Source organism: Dreissena polymorpha, chromosome 13 (genome assembly GCF_020536995.1).
Source record: "Dreissena polymorpha isolate Duluth1 chromosome 13, UMN_Dpol_1.0, whole genome shotgun sequence".
In the NCBI taxonomy this organism is placed as follows: Eukaryota; Metazoa; Mollusca; class Bivalvia; order Myida; family Dreissenidae; genus Dreissena; species Dreissena polymorpha.
The window spans coordinates 6,047,083-6,068,314 of record NC_068367.1 but is presented as its reverse complement, the minus strand read 5'-3'; the positions used below and the strand labels follow the sequence as shown (position 1 = coordinate 6,068,314).

At 35.9% G+C, this 21,232-nt stretch overlaps 2 protein-coding genes across 4 annotated transcripts in view; one reads left to right on the top strand and one right to left on the bottom strand.

Annotated features, from left to right (window-relative positions):
- Positions 1-9,889, top strand: part of LOC127854907 (cilia- and flagella- associated protein 210-like) — a 33,804-nt gene extending 23,915 nt beyond the window's left edge. The window contains exons 7-9 of the mRNA XM_052390017.1: positions 3,007-3,199; positions 4,892-5,056; positions 8,479-9,889. Coding sequence (XP_052245977.1) covers positions 3,007-3,199; positions 4,892-5,056; positions 8,479-8,832 — 712 coding nt within the window. The 3' untranslated portion in view covers positions 8,833-9,889. The remainder of the gene's footprint in view (positions 1-3,006; positions 3,200-4,891; positions 5,057-8,478) is intronic.
- A 1,016-nt stretch (positions 9,890-10,905) lies between these two features.
- Positions 10,906-21,232, bottom strand: part of LOC127854909 (post-GPI attachment to proteins factor 3-like) — a 33,988-nt gene continuing 23,661 nt past the window's right edge. For 2 of the 3 annotated variants that reach the window (XM_052390021.1, XM_052390020.1), the window contains exons 7-9: positions 18,482-18,639; positions 17,446-17,644; positions 10,906-16,480 (exon numbers count right to left, since the gene is read on the bottom strand). In XM_052390021.1, the coding sequence (XP_052245981.1) occupies positions 16,402-16,480; positions 17,446-17,644; positions 18,482-18,639 (436 nt within the window). In that variant the 3' untranslated portion in view covers positions 10,906-16,401. The remainder of the gene's footprint in view (positions 16,481-17,445; positions 17,645-18,481; positions 18,640-21,232) is intronic. The other variant, XM_052390022.1, reaches the window with a different exon arrangement.

Genomic DNA, 21,232 nt, shown 5'->3' with positions numbered 1-21,232 from the left:
ACTGCCAAGATCTAGGTCATTGGGAGAGGGAGAGCAGTCATCACCTACCCTATTATTCAGTCATGTGACTGATTTGTTTAAAACCGTGTTATTTTTGCACAAGTCCAACGTAGTCATTGTTAGTGTATTGGATTTGTGTCATTTCGACACAACTTTGTTTTAGTTTTTCACGGGATTATTGTTCAGCCTTGCCCTTTCTAAATCAGGCCAATGGTAATGACCTGGTATTCCTTATTTTAAAACATTTTTTATAAGAGTATGATGTTAGTCCACCATTTACATTCTTCGGTTTCTTAATAGATTCATATTTTATAGCAGTTTTTATTTAAAAGAAAGGACTAGGCTGTCCAGTAACCCGGGTATGTTGGCTGCATTGCACCCCCTCCCTTCCCCTCTGACACCCCCCTTCTCCTTCAAACTCGAAGAGCCATGTCAGACAGGAGTGCACGGTGCAGTGTCATACACCTTGCAAAACCCATATTAGCCCTTTAAAGGGCATTACCAACTCTTTGGTACTTTAATTATTTTTAAAATTCCAATATTAGGTATTATAGTATATAAGATACACCTGTACTTTACTGTTTGTTTGTTTGTTAACCTTAACTTCTATTAAAATTGTTACTTTGCTCACATAGCAAATGAGGTACTTGTGTACCATTTTTACTCTGCTTCATCCCCGAGATATTTAGTATTATAGATTAGAATAAGGCATCTTCCTGCATCTTAGTATGACTTGGTATCTCTTTAACCAATTCCATTTTACTGGATTATTTCAGTATAACAACATCATATTGTTTTACTTTTATATAGAAACATCTTTGTCTTGTTAAATTTTTAACTGTAAAATACATTGTTTTACCTTATAATTCTTACGTGGCCCTATAAAGGTAACTGTTTTTTTGGCGACAAGTAAGTAATTAACTGTAATATACCAATATTACTATTGACTTTCTTTTAAATATTGTCTTAACGCCACTCTGGTGGATATTTCTTCTTCATAGCCCAATACTCCTTAAGTTCCATACAGACAGGGTCTTATGTTGGAGCATTACGGCTATATTCCCTGTCTGCAAGTGTTGAACATTGTGCCACATTTACGAATACACACCAATTACAATACAAAATATAATTTAAAACCAAATTACAATTAACAAATACAATTTTTTGTTATATTTCTATATAATTGCATGTTTACATGCAAATCCCCCTTTTCCTATTAGAGCTATTAAATCAGGCTCTTCTTTCCCTATTAATTAATGTTTATTAATCTTTATATCTTTCCATTGCTAAGAGTTCTTTGTATAACATATAACTCTAACAACAAATTCCAACTATTCATAGATCTAATACATAGTGGTAATGTTAAACCACTTTGTGATCTGTAAAATCCTAAAATATTAATAATTTTTGCTTATTTCCAACATATTACACTTCCGTGTATTTCTTTTCTTTCATAGAAACATAAAATTAAAGTAATTCTATATTGATTTTAACATTTAAAACACAGATCATAAAGTCTAAACACTCCAACAAACCCAGTGGGTCAAGTAATGATGATGCCACATACAACAGTATGTGTTTTTCATCATCTTTACTTATAAAAATTGGGCTATTCTCCTCCTTCTCTCTCTTTTCAACAAAAACAACATACATATAATAATAATAATAATAACAATAATAGTAATATAACATCTTCATAGTAGTTGAATAACAGATGCCAATCATATTAAATTCAAATAGATTCAAGTATTAATGGATGTAATTATTCCTCTTGTTTCATACATTTCCTAATGAAATTCTGCTTTGTTTACATTTTAAAAGTTCGAAAGAGCAGACGCTATGCAATATGATTGGTTGTCTCTTTCACGTCCGTGCAAGAGCAGACGCCATGTCAAGGTCGTTCTTTGTGTGAATTTGACATCTCAAAACGGATTGACCTACTTGCTTTGCCTGACGTGAAAGAGATAACCAATCAGAGCCATGCTTTTAAATACTGTCATCCAATGAAAACGCCGCTTTCTAACCGCTTTAGGCAAGACATTGTCCATTAAGTTTATCGAGTACTGCGTTTTTAACGCTTATTGAATAGAAAAGTACAGATATTTTTAAACCAATAGATATTTATTGAAGCTGCGCATCAACACTGCAATGTATTGTTGTATTATAAATGGTACAGCCCAGTAAAATCAACACTGCAATGTATTGTTGTATTATAAATGGTACAGCCCAGTAAAATCGGGCTGATCATATTATAGCTGTTTTCGGCTTTTTAACATCGAGTTTTATGTTAAGCAGTGTGCTCGGGCAATGGTTTCTAACCGAAGTCCATAGGGTAAACAACCCCATTAGTTAGTTCGGTTACATATAGTAGGTCACATATAACAACTTCACAAGTAGGTCACATATAGAAGTGAACATAAAGTAAGTCACATATAGTAGGCAACATAAAGTAGGTCACATATAGTAGGTAACATATAACAGCTTCACAAGAATGTCATGTATAAGGTCACATTGGTCATATATGAGATCGCATATAACAGCTTCACAAGTATGTCACATAAAAGGTCACATTGGTCACATATGAGTTCACATATAACGGCTTCAAAAGTAGGTCACTTATGAGAGTTCACATATGTAATATATTACAGCTTCACAAGTAGGTCACATATGAGATCACATAGGTTGCATATAAGGTCACATATGAGGTCACATATAACAGCTTGACAAGTAGGTCACATTTTAGGTCACATCGGTTGCATATAAGGTCACATATGAGGTCACATATAACATCTTCACAAGAAGGTCATATGTACAAGGTTTACCATAAGTCGGAGAGTTTTCAGAAATCTACAATATTATTTGTCTTGAATTCCTTTTATTAAAAACTTTCTTACATATACTCTCAATAGCCTTTAAGAAATCCTCTTAAATAAGTCACCTCTAATAAATCCCTTCCAATAAATCCCCTTAATTAAATCCTCTAATGTTTCCTGATCAATACAACAGTGAGAAGCAGCAGACCCTGGAGGCGATACGTGAGAAGCTTGCTGCCCAGTTGAAGCAGAAGCTTGACGACGAGGATGAGCGTATCCGTCAGGCCGTGCAGGAGGCAGAGGAGAAGAGGGCGAGAGAGGAGGGGGAGAAGGAGGGCAAGATGGTCAAGGTCATCAGCGAACAGGCGGAGCATAGGACACTACAGGTATAGCAGAGATAGGTGTGGAACATACATGTATAGCAGATATAGATGAGGAACATACAGGTATAGCAGAGATAGGTGAGGACCTACAGGTATAGCAGAGATAGATGAGGGACATACAGGTATAGCAGAGATAGGTGAGGGACGTACAGGTATAGCAGAGATAGATGAGGGACGACAGGTATAGCAGAGATAAGTGAGGGACATACAGTAATAGCAGAAATAGGTGAGCAACATACTGGTCTAGGAGAGATAGGTGAGGACGTACAGGTATAGCAGAGATAGGTGAGGACCACAGGTATAGCCGAGAAAGATGAGGGGCATACAGGTATAGCAGAGATAGGTGAGGGACATACAGGTATAGCAGAGATAGGTGAGGAACATACAGGTCCAGCAGGGATAGGTGAGGACGTGCAGGTATAGCCGAGATAGATGATTAACATACAGGTATAGCAGAGATATGTGAGGGACATACAGGTATAGCAGAGATAGGTGAGGAACATACAGGTCTAGCAAAGATAAGTGAGGACGTACAGGTATAGCAGATATAGATGATTAACATACAGGTATATCAGAGATAGATGAGGAACATACAGGTAAAGCAGAGATAGGGGAGGACATACAGGTATAGCAGAGATAGATGAGGGACATACAGGTATAGCAGAGATAGGTGAGGGACATACAGGTATAGCAGAGATAGGCGAGGGATGTACAGGTATAGCAGAGATAGGTGAGGAACATACAGGTATAGCAGAGATAGGTGTGGAACATACAGATATAGCAGAGATAGGTCAGGAACATACAGGTGTAGCAGAGATAGGTGAGGAATGTACAGGTATAGCAGAGATAGGTGAGGAACATACAGGTATAGCAGATATAGATGGTCTGCTTTCCTTCCTATAGCAAGGTGCATTCAGGGCTATAAACTTACGTTTTAATGCCACAGAACTGTAAAATAATTATTGTTCTTATTAGCTCGGCTGTTTTCGGAGAAAACCCGAGGTATTCTCATAGCCAGCTCGTCGTGTTGTGTCTTTCCAGCGTCCGCCATGCTAAAACCTTAACATTGGCTCTAAAATCAAAGTGCTTCCACCTACAACTTTGAAACTTCATATGTAGATGCACCTTGATGAGTTCTACACGCCACATCCATATTTGGGTCACTAGGTCAAAGGTCAAGGTCAATGTGACCTCAAAATAATTCTGACAAGCTTTTATTTATTCAAAATTGAACTTCAGCCGAGCGTTGGCACCCGTTGTGCGGTGCTCTGGTTTACTTCCCTTTTTTCTTAATGAAAATCCAGTCTAGGTGGAAAGTGTACACATTAAGCACATACATTTATCCAAGTTTTCCTAGAGCATGACTCAAACATTAAACATAAACTATGTATTTACATCAAATACATATGAGTCTTGTTCTGAGAAAACTGGGCATAATGCATGTGCGTAAAGTGTCGTCCCAGATTAGCCTGTGCAGTCTGGGATGACACTTTCAGGGATGACACTTTCCGCCTTAACTTGATTTTCGGTAAGGTTGGACTTCTTTGAAACTAAAAATAACATAAAAGCGGAAAGAGTCGTCTTTGATTAGCCTGTGTGGACTGCACAGGCTAATCTGGGACGACACTTTACGCACATGCATTAAGCCCTGTTTTCTCAGAACCCGTCTCATATGATACACCTCTAATTTTGCAGATGAAGGAGGCAGAGCAGAAGAAGAAGGAAGAACGCCGCCAGGAGTTGGAGACAATCCGTATCCGACAGGCTGCAGACGAGATCTTCCGACGAAATGAGGAGGAAAAGCGGACCAGGAAGTTTGAGGACAGCCGGCATCTGGCGGGATTCCATCTGGACCAGGCGGTACGGTATTGTTTCTGTCTGATGTATGGGCTGCTGCGAGCCAATGGGGAATTTTTTTGGGGGGGGATGGTCAATATTTTTTCGGTGTAGCTGTTTAACGTCACTTTTGACCTTAGGTGACCTTTATGTTACGTTCATAAAAATGCCAAAGGCTACCCACGAATTAATACACTTCATTTGATCCATTGGCTGATTTGAGAATACCACAAGAACATTGGAAACATGGCAGCGTCTTTCTAATACTGTTTTATTGCGTGTTCAGCATGAAATAGAGGATAATTGTTCATGTCAGTGTAAGATCGTTTGTTATTTCACTAGTGATCATAGAAATTATATTTTCGCCACGAGTGAAAATATTATTTTTCTATTATCACGAGTGAAATAACAAACGATCTAACACTGACATGAACAAATTTTCTGTTTCTTTTATGCCCCTTTTTCAAGAAAATATTTAACAGCTGTTTCCCTTTCGCTGAAAAGTTACCCTTTCTAGGAGATTCTCCCGTGGCGTGCCTCAAAACACTTCAAAACACAAAATGACGTCATTAGTATGACAAAATGACGTCATTATACCAGCGGAATTTCCAGTTAAAACTCTTTTACAATGTAATTAAACAGTGAATTTAAGCATAAAATAAAAAGAAAATGTGTTGGATTCGGTGGAATGGTGATTTTAATTCACTCGTGATCATAGAAAATATATATAAAATTATTTATGATAATCTAAAAATAGAAAAGGAGTTCCGAAAATGTGTTCTTTTCATCGGTGAAAATAACAATTTGTTATTTTCACTGCTGTTATTTCACTGCAGAAATGTCATATTTTATCATTAGGTATAAAAGAAAAATTTATCTCTTTTGAAAAGGCATGATAGATAGAACAGTTTTACACTCAACTCTTCACATCAATACAATTTGTTAGTAGATTCTACACCTTCGTCAGTCGCGGTTAGTGTGTGTGAATGTCAGAGTTTATATACAGGTCGCTGCGTTATATAATAAAGACGCTATAGCATGAACTAGGTCAAGTGGAATTTTCTTTAGAGCAGAAAGATGTTAAATGAAGATATCCAGCGATATAATTATGGTATGTCAATAATAGATTCTTAATGTGTTTTTAACAATACCATAAAACATATTATTTTTAATAAATTTAACAAGAATTGTTCCACCATATTGACTTATGTATTAAGCATCAGCGCGATTCTCGATACTGTTAATACTTGAATCAAATAGCAATGCCCGACAAACCACTAAGACAGGTTTGTTCAAAGAATGTGCGTGAAATATATTTAAAATATGGACGGATACTTTGCATGTGGCTGGTTGACTCATATGTTTTAATTTCATTTCCATTATTCTTTTGGTTTTCTGTTTTGTATCTATAGGTTTATGACCAGCAATATGTAATAATGTAAAATAAGCCGCAAAAACTCCGTGTAACATCCTGTACTGCGTGTGATGCAGCTAAGAACTGCACAGAAAAAGACATTCGCTATCCTTGATCTCATTCATTGAACTCTTTACCTTTCATAAACTCCAACCACAATCATTGCCGCATATCTTTTTTTTAAATATTTCTTTTCTCATATAAGAAAACATACATATAATGTACAGTTGGAATCCCTGTTTCATTGTTTATCAGTTTAATAATGATAAGATAAACTTATTTAGTGCGATTTAGTGAATCATACATTTACAATTCAAAAGCAGAAATTTAAAACATTTTGTACTAACAATTTTGGGCTTGCACTGTGTCTTTGATCTGCAAAGGCAGCAATTAACATTTTCATACGCTCAACAAATGATTTTTAGAGTAAATATTTTAATTTGCAAAGCTGCTTATTTCAGTGACTAAATACAATATTTATTATTGACTATATGCTGTTCCAGTAAAAGATATAGGCAGACTTGCATAATTTTCAATTTGTTTAGCAATAAATGTCGAAACTCCAAGTTATAAGGCACAAACGTTAAAAAGATTTATACTGTAAGCCTGGTTATAAGAAAAACGGATTTAATGCATGTGCGTTAAATGATGTCCTAGATAAGCATGTGCAGTATGCACAGTATACACAGTATGCACAGGCTAATCAGTGATGACATTTTCTGCCTTAAATTTATAACAAGAGACAACCTTCGAACAAAATTCCATGAAAGCGGAAAGTATTTTCCTTGATAAGCCTGTGCAGAACACTCAGGCTTTTCTAGGTTGACCCTTTTCCCACATGAATTAAACCCCATTTTCCCAGAATGGACCCCATGTACAGGGCCTAAACTCATTGTATTTCAATCCACCCACCTGTGCAGGACCTAAACTCATTGTATTTCAATCCATCCCCCTGTGCAGGACCTAAACTCATTGTATTTCAATGCATCCCCGTGTGAAGGACATAAACTCATTGTATCTCAATCCACCCCCCTGTGCAGGACCTAGACTCATTGTATCTCAATGCATCCCCCTGTGAAGGACATAAACTCATTGTATTTCAATGCATCCCCCTGTGAAGGACATAAACTCATTGTATTTCAATGCATCCCCCTGTGCAGGACATAAACTCATGGTATTTCAATGCATCCCCCGTGCAGGACATAAACTCATTGTATTTCAATGCATCCCCCTGTGCAGGACATAAACTCATTGTATTTCAATGCATCCCCCTGTGCAGGACATAAACTCATTGTATCTCAATGCATCCCCCTGTGCAGGAAATAAACTCATTGTATCTCAATGCATCCCCGTGCAGGACATAAACTCATTGTATTTCAATGCATCCCCCTGTGCAGGACATAAACTCATTGTATCTCAATGCATCCCCCTGTGCAGGACATAAACTCATTGTATCTCAATGCATCCCCTGTGCAGGACATAAACTAATTGTATCTCAATGCATCCCCCTGTGCAGGACATAAACTCATTGTATCTCAATGCATCCCCCTGTGCAGGACATAAACTAATTGTATCTCAATGCATCCCCCTGTGCAGGACATAAACTCATTGTATCTCAATGCATCCCCCGTGCAGGACATAAACTCATTGTATCTCAATGCATCCCCCTGTGCAGGACATAAACTAATTGTATCTCAATGCATCCCCCTGTGCAGGACATAAACTCATTGTATCTCAATGCATCCCCCGTGCAGGACATAAACTAATTGTATCTCAATGCATCCCCCGTGCAGGACATAAACTAATTGTATCTCAATGCATCCCCCTGTGCAGGACATAAACTCATTGTATCTCAATGCATCCCCCTGTGCAGGAAATAAACTCATTGTATCTCAATGCATCCCCGTGCTGGACATAAACTCATTGTATTTCAATCCACCCCCCTGTGCAGGACCTAAACTCATTGTATCTCAATGCATCTCCCTGTGCAGGACTAAAACTAATTGTATCTCAATCCATACCCCCTGTGCAGGACCTTCGCAAACAGAAGGAGGTTGAGCAAAAGCAGCAGGCGCTTGCGTTGGACAAGGCCAACATAGAGTTACTGGCCCTTGAGGAGAAACAGTTCCAGGAGTACGCCACCAAGGTGATCGAGCACTGCGAGAAGGGAGGCCGCAACACGTACCCGCTCCGCAAGGCCGCTGCACCGGGTCATGGTGGAGGGGCGGGACCTGTATTTGAGGGCAAGGGCGGCATCCGGCCCAGCTACATGGTGATGGATAAGAGCGGCAAACAGATGCCCCACTACCAGAGAGACTCCACCGAGGAGACTAAGCAGAACATCCATGATGTCGAGACGAAGAAACGTATGGGCTTTGTTTGGTAACTGTGTGTGGGAGTGTTTGTGTTTGAGCATCGAGGACTGTTGTATCATGTGTTACATTAAATATGTTGCTTTTAAAATTATATTTATTTGTTGATTAAAATTAATTGTTTTTATTAACCCTTTAATTTCTATGTGGAAATAGGAAAGTGTTTTTAAAGAAAATACAATCATGTGTGTAAATATTGCTGTACAAATTATATACGTGTTTATCTTTGATTGAGAAGAGGTTATGTGTTTTGTTATTTACAAAATGCTATTTGCCTCTGAATCATATTTTCCACTGTATCATGGTTGAAACATAGTATTGCATTTACACGCTTTTAGTTTTTAAAATTTTCATAATTGACCTACAATTAATACATTAACTTTACAACGTAGTTTTATTCTGATTTTAATTTATTCTTTTAAAAACAGGTGTGCTAAATAAAGTGTGTTTACAATCACATATTACTTATTTTACACTCAAACACGCCATTATAAAGAAATCATTTAATTAGGGAATTGAGACATTCTCATTTTTGTCATCATTATTATATTAGAAATGAACAGTCTGTACTACATATAACTTTATGCTTACTCTTGACAAGTGGTTTGAATAATACTGAAAAATTATCCGTCAGATATGTACATGTAACAACCGGTGATATTCAACTGGTAAATGTTTTACAAAGCTGTTGTTATTGTTTTGGTGTTGTTGTTGCTTTAATTTAAAATGTCATTTATCTCCATAATCTACTCTGTGATTGGAACCTTTGTAAATATATATCGTAAATACCCTTTTGTTGTCAATTTTATAATACTAGATAGCAAAAAAAACTTACCTAAGTTAAGCCAAAACCCTACAAACTTACCTAATTTCAGCACAAAATTTTAGTCAACATTATGATTTTTTTCCCAGTACATAGGGCCCAGGTCCATTACAAAAGGGATGCTAAAGCGCTGTTGTGTTTGTCATTTTGTGTAAATGCCTTTGACAACTTTATTGCATGTTGGAAACTACATGTTTAAGCATTATTATGTGTCTAAAGTTTGTATTTAAATAAATTTCACAACATTTCTGCTTCGTTTTTGTTAATCATGCAGTGAATTCTTTGAATTTAATAAACATAATTGAACAATGTATATTTTTATGTATTAAAAACTTCAGCAGTTTCAAAACTATTTTATTAAATTTAATCTACCATAAGTTTTCTGACACGTAAGTTTTCTGACACCCCCTTTTTTGTCAAAATATTTTTTCAGTAGAAACACTATTGTGCATTGATTTATTACTTTTATTTCAATATAATATTAATGTTAGTAAATTTAATTGTTGTCTCTAAATTTTCAGAAACCTGTAGTTGTTTAATATTTTCCACATCTAAATTTTTGGACGCCACATATTTTTATAACTTAAGGGTCTGAAAACGTAATAGTAATAACAGTATTATCAATTAGTTAAGTGATTAACAGCTGTTATATTTTTTTCAAGCCCACTTGCATTCAATTTAATATAGTTGTCACATACCTCTTGTAATTTTCAAGATAATACAATATTTACTTTGAAAAATGAATGAAGGACAATAACTTTTAAAAATATGAAAGAAAGAGTTATAGTTCTTTTATTTGAAACCCATTTATTTTAGCTTAAATGCACAGAAAGCCTTTGGCCTATTGAAAAGCTCTCACGTTCGCTTTCTGTGACCAGTACTTGGTGTCTTTGGGGGAGATCAAAGGAATGCTCCCAATGGGGTTCAAACCTGTGATCTCCCGATTCCTAGGTGGACACCATATCCACAACGCCACTGCAACCTTTCATAGCGCTTTTGCAATGCACATCCCCATACTGATACCTAATAAGCCATTTAGTTTGAAGGTGATATCTCTTTTTATTTTCAAGACATGCTCTGGACAAAATGTTGGTAAAAAGCAAGCAAAGGACAATGACTCTAAATCTCCAGAGCAAGAGTTATGGTTCTTGTGAATTTCACATTTTTTTAATGAGATCTACCAAACTATTACATTTCAAGTTGATACATCTTTTGGATATGCTCCCAAATTGTTTAAGTACGAACATAAACAAAGGCCAATAACTTAAAAAATACGAGAGCAAGCTTTATTGTTCTTGTGCACTTCACTTCTCTCAATGAGATATACATACATGTACCTACATACCTATGAAGTTTCAAGTTCATGACTAATAGTAATGACCTTGAAGGGGCGACCTTGATTTTGAGTTGGCGTGACTGACTCTCGCCTTCTACACATCTTCCAATCACCAAGTTTGAAAAAAAATCCCTCAATGGGTAATGGAGATATGGAATAGACACGCAAAGGGCTCAAACTTTTGACCTTTAACCATAACCTTGACCTTGGGCAGGCCTTACTGACTTGAGCTTTGTGCACAACATTTCAAAACTCTATTATAGCCATATTAGGAAAAGTGCCCTGCCCTTTGGCAGCCATGTTTTTTAATGGACCGGAACAATTTTTTAATTTGGCCAAGATATCATTAGAATAAATGTTTTTTGCAAGTTTCATGATGACTGGACAATACCAGTAAATGTCACTTTCAGAGAGTATAAAGGGTTCAATATAGCCATATACGGAAAACTGCCCTGCCCCTTGGTGGCCTTAATTTTTTTCAACAGAAAAAACATTTTCAAACTAAATTGAGATATCAATAGAAAAAAATGTTTGCGGCAAGTTTCATTATAACTGGACCAAAGGTTAACTTTTAGCAATAACAAGTTTTCCTCTAATACTACCTATTGACCTATTGTTCGCCTTTACACGACACAATTTTTTAACTACCTATGCTGAGATACCATTGGAACAAATGTGCTGACCTAGTTGCATTAAGATTGGACATTAAATGTGGCCTCTATAGAGTGTTTACCTTGTAAAAGTTAATGTTTATGACATACAACAAACAAAGGTGATCACGAAATCTGTTCGTGGTGAGCTGAAAATAATTACAAATAATGAATTATGTGTTTGACAACAGACTCAACATGGTTTTGACAGGCATTGCTTTTTATAAAAAGTTTCAAATTTAACACATGTTATATTGTGTGAATCCTCAAGCACAAGTTTGCATCTCGTCATTTTTTAAGACCATTAATCATTGATTCTTTTAATAAACAATCGACTGAGAGAGTAGACGTACATCTGAGCCAAATTCCTACAGAATTATCACAAAGTACACAATATTGACACCACCAACTGCATTTCAAAGTATACAAATAAAACAAAATTGTTTAGTTTTTCACATGTTTACTTGTATAAGTTTAATATTAATAAAATCTTAATAAATCTTCAAAATATGCAACACAATAACACACACAACAAACTGTAAAAAAACAATACAAAAGTACAAAACAAACAACATTAAGCAAATTGTTTTTTAACTCTTTCAGAGCTGGAACCGAATTATGAAGGCCTTTACAAACAGTTTGGATCCAGATGAGATGCCACAAAACGTGGTGTCTCATCTGGATCCAAACTGTTTGCTATTCTGATAGTATTCTAAATCGAAGAAAATGCTAATTTTAGAATTTCAGCAGACAACATTTTAGCAGACGACAAATTTCCCAGCATGCAAACGGTTTAAGGTTGAATACTGCAACGAGTTAAAGGGACATGCTCACAGAATATTGAACTGACAAACTTTCAAACTTCAGTCAAATATTTCAAACTAGAGCTTTTACTGACAGTGATTAACCCTTTCCAACATAAGAAGCAAAGTGAAAATGGCTTTTGCAACCAGCATAAAAGCAGAACAGCCTATGAGTAACCCGCAGTCTTTTCAGATTTTATGCTGTTTGCTGCTTATCAGTATGTAAGGGTTGGACATGAAGCCTTTAAAACTTGAACTTATAATAAAGTATTTACTTAAATTTAACTGTTGAAGGGACTACAAATGCGTCAAAATACATATCTGAGTGGTCAAGGGTTAAGGCCCCACATACTGCAATGGCTAAGTGGTTATTATATGTAAGCCGTTTCATTCTTTGGGTATGAATCCTGTTTGGAGCAACTTTTTTGTTCTTTTTTTTTATTCTTGTTACCATAATAGAAAATGTTTGTTTCCACGGTTAAATCTGTGGCGGGAATAAATCACACTAAATACATGTATTTAGCTTCCACAAAACAACAATACAGACATACAATTTATTTGATCTTCCAGACAGTGTAAGTCAAATTCTGCATAATTATAAGGATATTTTCTCTATTGTATATTGAACAGTGAGCTATATTATGCTAGAATTACAATTGGAGAGTATGTAATTGAGTTGTTTTATACGAGACAATCATAATAATTTACATAGATGAACTAAGTTTCAACTATCAATGTGCTGTCAAACGTTTGAGTTTAAACAACTAACTTAACTCTCTAGATTAAAATCTGCTTACATGAGACTTTAAGCAAAGTTATTATGTGAAAATTTGTAAATTGAGATACAGTGCATATTAGGTTAGTGTCTTTGTGTCCTTGAATTTATCCAACTAGTTAACCTGTTCCCACTTAGTTACGTATTTAACCCTTTCCGCCTTAGATACGTATTTAACCCTTTCCCACGTAGATACATATTTTTACGCATGTGTAGTCCCTTAGATTCAAATTTTAAGGCTGCATTTCCAACCCTTTGATACTGATGAGCAGCAAACAGAATAAGACCTGAACAGACTGCAAGTTACTCACATAGCCATTTTCACTTTGCTTCTGAAAGGGAAAGGGTTAAAAGAAAGGTTTACACAGCGAGGTTTTGTCAGATAATTCCAGAACTCAAAGAAACTTACTTAATTTTTTCTTTACACTTTTACAATTTTCTTTATTTTTGAGCATATAAGCATTATATTGCTAAAACATTTCCAAAAACGGCTGAAATTAACTCAATCTCACATTGCGTAGTCATAATACAATTTTTTGGGATTTTTTCACAATATACACCACTTAAAACAAGAGATTGCCAAGCAATATTGTCCCCTTCCGGTGAAACTCCACCATTGTCAGTATTTTTTATTATTATATATATTTGTTGCCATAGCAACCAGAATTGTTGACGTAGGAACAAAATGAAATGACATGCATAATCTCCATATTGTCATCTATCCATGTTTCAAGTTTCATTAAAAAAATATGAAGAACTTTTAAAGTTATCGCAGGATCCAGAAAAGTGTGACAGACAGACTGACAGACAGAGCACAAACCATAGGTCCCCTCCGGTTTCACCGGTAGGGGACAATAATCCTTTAAAATTCCATAAAATAGGAGATAACCCAGACTAAATGTTTCTAAATGCCTTGATTAAAATAAAGAATCAGCACAGAACACAGACAAAAAATGTCTAACCTGATTTCTCGTTTCACCAAGGGCAAATTTGGTTTCCTAAATTAAATTTTTTGACTTGTCCACAGACAATTTGGTTGGCTAAATTCTAATTGTCCGCATGCAAAAAGTAAATGAACTGTGCGCAAAAATTATAAAATAAAATACATGGTTCAGGTCTCTGGAACTAATCCTTCAGTTTTTCCACACAACTTTTTTTTAAACATATCATAATGTGATAAAATTCTACAGTATTAACCCATTTATGCCTAGTGGACTCTCCCATCCTTCTAAATAAGATCAATTTATTTCCAAAATTAGGGATGTCTAGTATACTTATTATGCTCCCCCAAAATTTATATTCGGGGTAGCATATAGTTGCCGCTTCGTCTGTCCGTGCGTGTGTGCGTCCGTCCGTGCACAATTTTTGTCCCGGCTATTTCTCAGCAACTAATGACCGGAATTCAATGAAACTTTATGGAAAGCTTCACTACCAAGAGGAGATGTGCATATTATCAGCGGGTTCTGGTCATATGATTTTTCACAGAGTTATGGTCCTTTTAAATTTTCTATAACAACATTATTGTCCCCCCAACTACTGTGCCCTCAAGACGTTTCCTTTTATCTGAATATATAGTGCAATATTGTGACAAAAAAACCTTTGGGGAGCATCATCCGTCTCCGACGGTTTCTTGTTTCTATATTTAGAATATTTCTTACAGAAATTCCTTTAAGCAAACAGCACAGACCCTGATGAGACGCCCCATGATGCGGCATCTCATCTGGGTCTACGCTGTTTGCCAAGGCTTTTTTTCTAGACGCTAGGCATATATGAGTTAAAGAAATCTACAATGCAATATCGCTGGTTTCATGCGAGCCATATATTCAACACTTGTATTCACATTTTATTATAATTCATCCAAAACACCTAAAACGTGTCTTAGTTTAATGTAACTGCATTTCAAAAGGCACAGACACAAGTGTCTGAAGTTTGACTATTTGTTTTGTATTCAAGTAACCAATTAATAGAAACGCCTTATTGAGTTGATAATGTACGGCTATTATTATTATACTGTACATTGATTTGATATGTATACATTAGTTATATCTAGTCAAATTGAAAAAATAAATGGCTATTGTATTACTTCCATTGATTTTAAAGAACGCTAGAAGAAAAATGTCATTCATAAAAGTAGTCTGTCAAAAGAATGTTTATGAGTATTGGATAAACCTTGCCCTCAAGTTTATCTGAAACCCAATTTTAACTCCTACAAAATAATTTAGTTGTAAGATAAAGTATGATATTATGGAATGTTACCTCTATAAGATTTATTGAAATACATGATCAATGAAATCATTTTGCTCTTCATTCAAACATTATTTTCAAATGCCCTTTACACAAAAAATAATTGAGCATTATACAGTAAATGTATTCACCATTATAACAGACAACAACATTTGAAGCTAAACCTTAAATACCTGGCGCTAAAAGTTTGTTCAATTAAAATGCTTGCAGATTCAATATTGTTCTGAATTCATGTAGTAAAGAGTAAACGCATCAATGATATAGATCAATACTTTTGGTAAAGTAAGCAGTAGGCAAACAGAACAGAACAATTTTCAACATAATAGTGCCTATACAAAAACTAATATAAATGCAAACTTTTCCTTAAAAATACACCCCTCTAAGAAAAAGGGACTTAATGCATGTGCAAAAAGTGTTGGCCAAGATAAGCCTGTGCATCCACACGAAACTCCAGTTTAGGAGGAAAATGTCCCTGATCAGAAGCGGGCTCTTTTACCCCCCACAGGCGCAAAAACGGTCAAAGAAAAGTATCATCTAGATAAGCTCTGGAAACACAGGGTTATATGCATGTACGTAAAGCGTCTCCCCAGATTTGCCTGTACTGTCCACACAGGCTAATCAGGGACAGCACTTTTTTGCTTTTATGGTATTTTTTGTTTAAAGGAAGTATGCAAAAATCCAGTTAGAACCTTACGCACATGCATCAATCCTATTTTCTTAAGACAAGGCTCATAAAATCAAATCAAGATAATTTAGAATAATATTAAAATATACACTGAATACACATCACATTGTTCTTGCACAGTTCACCTCTCTACATGAGATGTGTCCCTTGAGATACTTAAAGATCCATATCACAGTTGTGTCCCTTGAGTTAATCAATAGTTGTTTCCCTTGTGCTCAATCAATAGTTGTTTCCTCTGTGCTCAATCAATAGTTGTGCCCCTTGTGCTCAATCAATCTTCAGAGCCTGGGGTAGAGTTCCATAAGCCTTCTGTTTGACCATCTCTAGACTGTCATCAATAATAAAACTGGAATAAGACAATTAACAAGATATATCTCTTTGGATTATATTATTTGACAAGTCAGATCATTTTAACAAGGGAAGTATTTTTTTTTATTACTTCCCTTGTGTAAATGATCTGTACCTGCCAAATGAAAAATAGAAATTATTTCCCTTTAAAGCTTTTTACTTCCCTTGGATTTGTCAATTTGACCTTTGACCTTGAAGGATGACCTTGACCTTTCACCACTAAAAATGTGCAGCTCCATGAGATACATATGCATGCCAAATATGAAGTTGCTATCTTCAATATTGCAAACGTTATGGCCAATGTTAAAGTTTTCGGATGGACGGACAGACTGACGGACGGAAAGTTCAAACGCTATATGCCACCCTACCGGGGGCATAAAAAATAAATACCGCATGTACCTTAATAAACGCTCCCGAAGTTGATCACCTAGGATTATATGTATTTCAACGGCTGTAAATAGTAACATATGTGCCAACATATAGAGAGGTGTAAATTTAACAATCATACAGGGCTCAACATTAACGGTTGTCCTATTGCCCCTGGCAAGTAACAGTTGGGTCCGGGCAAGTTATTTTATAATCTAGTTGTCCGCCCGGGCAAGTGAAAAAAAGAACAAAAAGCATGTAATTTAGACTTTCATTAGACTTTAATTGCAGTAATCATTTTGTTAAATGTTCAAAAATAAAAAAGGTTTGGTGGTGTATCATTTTGATCTTTATTAAAAAATTTGAGGTTTACAGTTTATGTGATATTTCATGTTTGGGCAAGCGGCTTTATGTTCAGGGCAAGACGTAGTAGATTTTCTAAGTACTTGCCCAGCAGGGCAAAATGGTTTTTCGGTTAATGTTGAGCCCTGTCATAAACATTCATAAATAATTATTCCAGAATACTTCCCGTTTTCCACAGCTAGATTGATATCTAGGTAGTGTTTTCAGGACTATGATGCGTAAAATACCACTAACCTATACCACAAAAAGCAGAGAGGCCATGTCCCAGCATGCCACAGAGCATGGGCATCAAAGGTCCAGAGTATAGGTGGAAAATCACCCAACTCCAACGCCAGTAACGCCTGTATGCCGACTATGGAGGCTACTGCCTTCCAGATGAAGGGTTTACGTACTTTATAGCACACATACAGCCAGCCAACCATGTTAAACAGGGCTGAAAAAAAACACAAGAATATTTCATTACAATTTGAATCAAAACTGAAAACAACAATTCACACATCAATACAATTAAGCAATAAATTGGGCCATGCTGTGTGAAAAGAGGGTTTAATGCATGTGCGTAAAGTGTCATCCCAGATCTGCACAGGCTAATCAGGGGCAAAACTTTCTGCTTTTATGATATTTTTTGTTTAAAGAAAGTCTCTTCTTGGCAAAAATCAAGTTTAAGCAGAAAGTGTAGTCCCTGATTAGCCTGTGCAGACTACACAGGCTAATCTGAGACAACACATTATGCACATCATTAAACCCCCTTTTCACAGAGCCCGGCTCTTATGTAATTGTAAATCTACAACAGAGAAACCATTCCTTCATCATTCATTTTCAACATTAGTTATTGGTCAATTCCTTATCAGTTACTTTACATATATTTTTACCGTCCTTGTGTTTTTTACATAAATAAAGTGCATTTTAAGGGTAGAAAAAATCAACTATATTTGATTAAAGAGCAACACCTGACATTTAACATTAAACGAGCTCTAAATAAATGAAGAAATAAATGAGCCATGCTGTTGTAAAACTGGGCTTTATGCATGTGCGTAAAGTGTCGTCCCAGATTAGCCTCAGCAGGCTGCAAAGGCTAATCAGGGACAACACTTCCTGCAAAGAAGAGATTTTCGTTAAGAAGAGACTTCATTTAAACGAAAAAATCCCATACAAGCCAAAAGTATCATCACCAATTAGCAGACTGCACAGGCTAATCTGGGACGCACTTTTCTCACTTGGATTAAGCCCCATTTTCCCAAAGTGAGGCTCAAAATCATTATTCTCTTACCGACTGCAATGTTCACTTTCATATTGTAACCATAGCCAAAGCCATGAATTGAGAGGTATGATATATGCTGCACAAAGAAACACAGACAGCAGGCACCTATGGCTGCAATACGGCATCTTTTCTCTGTGCCAAGTACTCTGAAATAAAACAGCCATGTTCTGGCAAAACTGGGATTTAAACATTTTATATTGCTAATCTTCTCAGATAAGCCCGTGCAGTCTGCACAGGCTTTTTGGGGACTAGTCTTTCAGTCAAGACTGGGTTTTCTTTTAGAAGAGAATTACAGTGGAGCCCCTCTAAACCGGACAACTCCGGGACCGAGAGGAAATTCTGGTTTAGAGAGGATTCCGGTTTAGAGGGGACATGGACTATCTATCTTTAAAAAAGTCAATTACATGGCCTCATGTGGGAAAAACTCTTTCAGCAAATTTTAATAGTTTATTTACATATATGAGCAATATCAGTCACAACATAAATCAAACAATGCACCCTGAAAAACTAATTATTTTATACATGTATGCATTTGTTAGGTGAATTTACTTTTTTTCGCACGATATCCCCGATTGTCGATTTTCCTACCCCATATTTCTCTGACAGCATATTTAGTGTAGATTTAGGGAACATCTCTGACACTTTTAAAATCTCAAAATCAATTTGATTTCTTCTTGTAGAGACAATTCTACGTGCATTCGCTAAGAAGGAGGTTCGGACATGTTTTGTCTTAGTTATCTTAATTACCAATTTGAAAATCTAAATGAATATCTTAATGCAACTGCTTCAATAACTCTGCAAATCACCATTTTATATGACACTAAATTAGTAATTGTTATAAACAACACAAAAAATTAATAGCATTTATATAAGATTATTAAAATTTAGCACGGCTTCCTACATCAAAAACAAATCACACTTAAGAATGTTTGTTTGTTATCAGTAATAATCAGTATTATCACCTCTATTGATCGATATGTACATCACATAACAAGTATCTTTAACTTGTTTTGCGATTTTTACAGTTTGCATTTTTTTCGACCACCTTTATTAATTCCACTCGTCTTTAATCCGCTATTCACAACTTTTTGACACTAGGTCTAAGGTGCAATAAACTGGCCCTGAGCGGTTTAGAGAGGTACAATTACGTATGGAATGACCCAATTTTGATCCAAAGAGTGACCGGTATTCGGAATTAAGGGGATTCCGGTCTTGAGGAGATATTTTACGCATGGTTTTATAGGGGAAAAAAATGGGACCAGACAATTTGTCCGGTTTAGAGAGAATTCTGGTATAGAGAGGATCCTGTTTAGAGGGTTTCACTGTACTTTGCATAATATTCCATATAGCGGAAAGTGTATTCCGTGATTAGCCGGTGCGGACTGCACAGTCTTATCTGGGACAACACATAACACATTAATAAAGCCTAGTTTTTTATTCGGGCTCAATCAATGACATGTTAGGATGAAAGAATATCCTAGACAACTTTTATTTCAAACAAGTATTAGGATTCTCTTAAACAATATTCAATTTTCCAAAAAACTTCTGCATTCAAAGATAAATAAAATCCCATAAAATACACTCATGTAAAGTAATCAGTAGTACATTGAACAAGTTAAGTAAAAATATTATCTTGAATAGAACAAGAGCTGTCACCATAAGATGACATATGCCCCCTATAAACGCTTTGATAGAAGTTATGAGCATTTTTCGAAACCTAAACGCAGATATCAAAATAAACAAGGACTCTAAGTTCAAGGTCAAGGTCACAGTGGTCAAAATTGTTGTGTGTGTGGAAAGGCCTTGTCCATATACACATGCATGCCAAATATGAAGGTTATATCTCAAGGGACATAGAAGTTCTGAGCATTTTTCGAAACCTAAACGCAGATTTTGAAACCTAAACGCGGACCCTAAGTTCAACATCAAGGTCACAGGGGTTAAAATTTGTGTGCATATGGAAAGGCCTTGTCCATATGCACATGCATACCAAATATGAAGGTTATATCTCAAGGGACATAGAAGTTATGAGCATTTTGAAAAACCTAAACGCAAAGTGTGATTGAGGGACAGACGGACAGACAGTCCGATCACTATATGCCGTCCTTCGGGGGCATAAAATTAATCCATGTTGACAAATAATGTGTTCCAAAGCAATTATTAGAATGTGCTACTAATACTTTTGTATTATTTCTGCATGTAAAATGAAAAAAATATGCATTCAGAAATGTTTCCATTGCATTTAATTACTTTTTACAGCTACCAGACAAAGCTGAAAGTATATGATGAAACACATTTGACATGTAATACTGTTCTGAATAACGCAATGTCAAATGATATTCCATTTTAAATAAATGAACCTTGTTCTGGGAAAACTAGGCTTAATGCAAGGCCAACACTTACAACCTTTACTGGATTTCTTTTAAACAAAAACAAAGCAGAAAGTGTTGTCCTTTATTAGCCTGTGAAGACTACACAAGCCAATCTGTTACAAAACTTCACGTACACGCATTAACCCTTACCCACTCATATGCAAAGTGAAAATGGCTTTTGAAACCAGCATAAAACCAGATCAGCCTGCAAGTAAATTGCAGTCTGTTCAGGTTTTATGCTGCTTGCTGCTCATCATTATCTCAGGGTTAGAAATGAAGCCTTTAAAACTTGAATCTAGTAAGAAAGGTCTTCAATTAAATATATCTTTCTAAGAGAAAATACCGATCTAAGTGGTTAAGCCCAGAGTTTACCCAGAGGAAGACTCAA